The sequence below is a fragment of the Bidens hawaiensis genome, unplaced genomic scaffold, assembly GCF_021521415.1.
Source record: "Bidens hawaiensis isolate Kalapana, Puna unplaced genomic scaffold, B.hawaiensis_p1.1 tig00012097_1, whole genome shotgun sequence".
Taxonomy (NCBI): domain Eukaryota; kingdom Viridiplantae; phylum Streptophyta; class Magnoliopsida; order Asterales; family Asteraceae; genus Bidens; species Bidens hawaiensis.
The window spans coordinates 586,266-591,860 of NW_027491973.1; the positions used below are offsets into that span (position 1 = coordinate 586,266).

The 5,595-nt window shown below is 37.0% G+C and overlaps 1 protein-coding gene and 1 pseudogene across 1 annotated transcript; both read left to right on the forward strand.

The window, feature by feature from the left end:
* Positions 1 to 890: 890 nt before the first annotated feature.
* LOC143539991 (18S ribosomal RNA) lies at positions 891 to 1,324 on the forward strand (annotated as a pseudogene).
* Positions 1,325 to 4,125: 2,801 nt separating this feature from the next.
* On the forward strand, positions 4,126 to 5,595 carry LOC143539965 (small ribosomal subunit protein uS12). The gene is made up of 4 exons (XM_077033142.1): positions 4,126 to 4,193; positions 4,913 to 5,068; positions 5,157 to 5,283; positions 5,371 to 5,595. Exons 1-4 carry the CDS (start codon positions 4,189 to 4,191, stop codon positions 5,509 to 5,511), a joined length of 429 nt encoding a protein of 142 aa, XP_076889257.1. The 5' UTR covers positions 4,126 to 4,188; the 3' UTR covers positions 5,512 to 5,595.

Sequence of the window (5,595 nt, forward strand, 5' to 3'; positions counted from 1 at the left end):
TTTTGATTATTTCAAAAAATGCCCTTAAAAATAAACTTGAAACCCGAATCATCTTTAAAATTCTAACTTTCATGCTTTTGACATTTTAAAGTCAAACACTTTGAACCCATAACAAATTTGACTATAAATCTATTTTGCATTCTCAAACTTTTAAAAATACTCAAAATTTTCATTTATAACCCGTAATAAATTTTTACCTAAATGTAGTTAACTTGTCCAAACAATTTATTTACCAACTTTTGACCCATAAAATCAAATTTAAGTTCCACAAAAAACCTAAAACAATTTTCATTTGAGAAACATGATTTGTTGTTGATTTTTGGAATTCACCAAGTATTTTGAAATGTATAGTAAAATAATATGTTAATATTTATATTTATAAAAATATATAGATATTATATAAATATAGTGTAAAAAGGAAAGTGAATATTGATTTATTACATATATTAGGTAATTAGGGTATATTAGTTTTGGAGGGAAAAAATTGTGAGAATTAACTAAAACATGACAAATGTCTCCATTTATTTTACTTTATTAGAATAGGTAGATAGATATGGATATAGGATAGGAAACGGGCTGGGAATGCTCTTATCCTGACCATTTTTGGAAAATTGTTTAGTTAAAATTACCAGTTTGCCCTTTATCATTACTACAGTGTCAACACAAGCCCATCTGGTTTAACTAGCTACGTAAAACATGCATTATGATTTCAAAATTATATACATTATTCAGTGTAACGGACTAACGGTTTATACATATGTCATATCATTTTAAGCAAATATTTTTTGACACGTAAATGAATCTGATCTAAAAACAGAGCTACAACCTTGGAGGTGCCGCAGAGGACACAAAAAACCGCTAGGCAGCTTAAGACGTCAGGAACAGAGACTGATAATGCTTCATCTCAAAACCTAGTCGCTAAAACACCTATAGCTAGAAGTCCAAAAGTTGTTGACCGCCGGTCACCCCGTACTCCAACAGAGGTATACTACTTTTAGAAGTCAAGTGTTCGCCCGAGGAGGGGCTCGCGTCTGATTAGCTAGTTGGTGAGGTAATAGCTTACTAAGGCGATGATCAGTAGCTGGTCCAAGAGGATGATCAGCCACACTGGGACTGAGACACGGCCCAGACTCCTACGTGAGGCAGCAGTGGGGAATTTTCCGCAATGGGCGAAAGCCTGACGGAGCAATGCCGCGTGGAGGGAGAAGGCCCACGGGTCGTGAACTTCTTTTCCCGGAGAAGAAGCAATGACGGTATCTGGAGAATAAGCATCGGCTAACTCTGTGCCAGCAGCCGCGGTAATACAGAGAATGCAAGCGTTATCCGGAATGATTGGGCGTAAAGCGTCTGTGGGTGGCTTTTTAAGTCCGCCGTCAAATCCCAGGGCTCAACTCTGGACAGGCGGTGGAAACTACCAAGCTGGAGTACGGTAGGGGCAGAGGGAATTTTCGGCTTTTTATTTTAAGTAGCAAAATGGGCAACGGGTCAATTTTAGTCGTACTTTACATAAATGTGTCAAGATGATTGAAATGAGATCATATAAAATGGTCAAAGGGGCTGAATAGTGTATTTTTAATGCTTACAAGTATACAATCTCTTAAATATTTTTCATTAAGTTTCAACTATTTTAATGTACATGTATCTTTTTTTAATAATAATTCATGCATTTATGAGTTATTTTGAATTATTTGTACCTTGTTAATTATTTTTTGAAAATGCAGAAGAAACGCCCTGGCCGAGTATCTGAACTTGAAACTCAGCTTGCAAATCTCCAAGAAGAACTAAAGAAAGCAAAGGATCAACTTAGCCAGTCAGAGTCAGCGAAGAAACAGGCCCACGAAGAAGCCGAAGATGCCAAAAAGCAGCTCGCTGAGTTAACAGAAAAGCTCCAAGATTCACAACAGCAGCTTGATGAGATATCAGCTTCTGAAGAATCTCGACTTCAAGAACTTGTTAAGGTTTCACAGGACCGGGACCGGGCCTGGGAATCGGAACTTGATGCTGTCAAAAACCACCACTCTATGGACTCTGCTGCCTTAGCTGCCGCCATGAATGAGGTTCAGAAACTCATGATGCAGCTTGAAAAGGTGGCAGAATCGGAAGCTAATCACGCTAAATATGCAGAATCAGCCCATGATGGGATGCTGAAGTTAAGGCTGGAATTGTCTGAAACACTTGCTATTGTTGAAGAACTCAAAGTCGAACTGAAGGATTCACAAGATTCTGAAGCGAGAGCTTTGGAAACCGTGAGTCAAACCCGTAAACAGTTGGAAACTGTTCAGTCAACTGAAGAGACACTAAGGTCAGAGAAACTAGAAGCCATGAAATCTTGTGAGTTTTTAAAAGTGGAGTTAGAGAAGTCGAAAGCTAAAGTGGTTTCATTGGAAGAAATTGTTAGCAAACTTAACCGTAAACCTGCAGATGATGCTAATGATGATAAAGAAGAGATTAACGGTGTGGAAATGGAGGTGGAAAAGTTAAAGGAAGAGCTTGAGAGAGCTTACGAGCTTGTCGAACTGACGAAACCGAATCAAGCCAAAAGGTCTCAATTTTGGAGGCAAATTTGGGAAAAACAAATGCTGAGTTGGAAGATATGAACGCAAAACTTCAAAACATAACAGAAAAGAACAAGAATTTGCACAAAAAGCTTGAGAGAACTGAATTAGCAACCGAGAAAGATGCTATGACTTTCAAGAAATTGGAAGCTGAGCTGGAAGATTTGAAACAAATTAAGTTTGAAAACGAATCAGAATTAAAGAGCATGACAGAAGAACTTAAAAAACTGAAAACAGAGAAAAATGAGGTGAATAATGAAGCTACAAAAATTGCTGAAATAGAAGCACTAATGAAAGCAGAGAGAGTAACTGAGCAGTTGGATTTGGCTCAGGCTGCAAACGCGGAAATGGAAGCCGAGTTGAGGCGTTTAAAGGTGCAGACGGATCAGTGGCGGAAGGCGGCAGAGGCTGCTGCTGCTATGATTTCAAGTGGGACTAATGGGAAGTTTATGGAGAGGACGGGGTCTCTAGATACTCACACGATTGGTGGGAAGCTGAATTCGCCTTTCTTGGAGGATATGGATGACGAATCACCCAAGAAGAAGAATGGAAACATGTTAAAGAAATTTGGTGTTTTTATGAAGAGCAAGAGGTGACTGATTAGCAGGTATATTTGATTAAATTTTTAGAAATGTATTTATTAATTTGTTGCTTGATTTAAAAAAACTGGGCTTTTGTTTTTTTGTTGATTTGTGATCAGGGTGGCTTGGAGTTTATGAATGAAGGTGGATTCCTTTGTTAGGTTTTAGTTTGAGGGGATGAATTGCAGCCTAATAGGATGTTGAACTTAAGTGCTGAGTTTGGCTTTTGAGAATCTACGGATTTGTATTAATGTTATTTTATTTTTCTTGTTATATGCAACACTTAACATTGCATCCTCACTGTTTTAATCTAACTTTATGTCTTGCAAAGTGTAGCTAAAATGTCTGGATTAGTGTTTTTTAGGTGACCATTAAAATATGACATGCTAGTATTAATCAATATAAGATATGCGTTACACTACTTGCTGAAGTATATGTTTTTTGATCGACCAATCCAAACGCTCTATAAACTCAACTACTTGGACATAGCTTTATATTTAAATCATTAAATAAGAAAAAAATGTCTAAACGTCCGGTTTGAAGTTTCAAACAGTCAATCATATAATAATAATAGGCCACATAGATCTCAAACTAAATGCTTGTTTTCGGTTTAGACACTTCAATCGGCCTTGGATATTTAGGGACACCTGGTATTTAGATTCCGAGATAAAAAGAGTGTATTGACTACTTAATTTAAACACTAGGCCTAGAGTGTTTTTAACTCCAAAGGACGACACTTGTGTTTGGGAACATACTATTAACATTCAACTTTGCCACTCAGTAACTATAAAAAAATATAGAAAAAAGTTAACGCACAAACTAAGCCATCAAGTAAGGACATTACTTGATTTACCCAAAAAATATAAACTAAGAACACCAAAAAACTTCTACCGGTAAGACTGAAAAGCCCAAACATGGCCTTACGTCAAGTTTTGACAAAAGAAGCCCAAAACAGGCCCATTAATTCAACCAAACTACAAAACTACAAAATCGGCGGCGACGTTCAAGACTGAGGTAGGGTTTGTTACTTGCAGCTTCTTCTACAGGCAAACATGGGGTACGTATCTCCATCTAGTGCTTAATTCTTTGTTTAATGTTTATTATGCATACGTGATTACTTCAAGATTATTCTTTCATTAAAAAAAAAAAATCATATTTTGTATGTTAAGGGTTGAATAATATTTATGCTTTGTAGATTATAATTCAGTTGAATTATGTCATTTGCTACATTAAGCACCAAAATGTTAGCCTTAAATTGCCCTTTTAGGTTTTGTAAGTTTTATTCCAACTGCCCTGTAGTCATTATTTTAACAACCTGTATTTAACTCGTACCAGTTTAGGCTAAAAAATGGTATAATCGGTTGAACCGGGTTGTACCGAGAGGTTTTATTGGGCTAATTGCCCTGTAGTTTATGATACTGATGAACTTAAAAGTGTTAAAAGTGTGTTATTTTAGTCTTCATCCGTTTATAGGTCTCCGCTTTACTTTTGTTTGTGATGGCTGGCTTAACATTGGCTTGTTAATTAGTATGCATAAACGGGATTTGAAGCTGATAATAGCGAAGTCGTCTTAGATTTTTAGGCACACTAGCAATGGGAATGAAGTAGGAAAATAGTTGAAAGCGTTTCTATTATCCTGACAATTGGTCTTTTGTGTGCTGCTTATCAGTTCATAAACCTGTTAGTTGCTATTCTGTATCAGCATCACAATTATTTACCTTATGATTTACTTTGTTTCCTAATTCTAATTTGTGTTAATGCTTCAACGTCTTCCAGGAAGACACATGGAATGGGAGCGGGTCGCAAGCTGAAGTCCCACCGCAGAAGGCAAAGGTGGGCCGACAAATCCTACAAGAAATCTCACCTTGGTAACGAGTGGAAGAAACCCTTTGCTGGTTCTTCTCACGCCAAAGGCATTGTCCTTGAAAAGATGTAACCAAACACTCCCATTTCCTCCCTTCATTCTTCAATTTTTATTTCCACCGTCAAAACATTTACCATTTACTGAATATGTCTACAGTGGTATTGAAGCCAAACAGCCTAACTCTGCTATCCGAAAGTGCGCTAGAGTCCAGTTGATCAAGAACGGAAAGAAGATTGCAGCTTTTGTTCCCAATGATGGTTGCTTAAACTACATCGAAGAAAACGTCAGTGTTATCTGTCAATATATTTATTTAATAATATAAAGACTTAATGGTTCCTAAGTCGACTCAATAGTTTTATTATTGTTGCAGGATGAAGTGTTGATTGCAGGATTCGGAAGGAAAGGGCATGCTGTGGGAGATATTCCCGGAGTGAGGTTTAAGGTTGTGAAGGTTTCTGGTGTCTCTCTTTTGGCTCTTTTTAAGGAAAAGAAAGAGAAGCCAAGATCTTAAGTTTATTTTGTTAGTTATTTATCTAGTACCTTTGATTCTGGACTACAATCTATTCAAGACATCAAATGTTCATGTTTTTCGTTT

Coding starts and splice junctions, on each gene's coding strand:
- LOC143539965 (XM_077033142.1), top strand. Junction 5,069..5,156: donor GGCATTGTCCTTGAAAAGAT/GTAACCAAACAC, acceptor ATATGTCTACAG/TGGTATTGAAGCCAAACAGC. Junction 5,284..5,370: donor TAAACTACATCGAAGAAAAC/GTCAGTGTTATC, acceptor TTATTGTTGCAG/GATGAAGTGTTGATTGCAGG.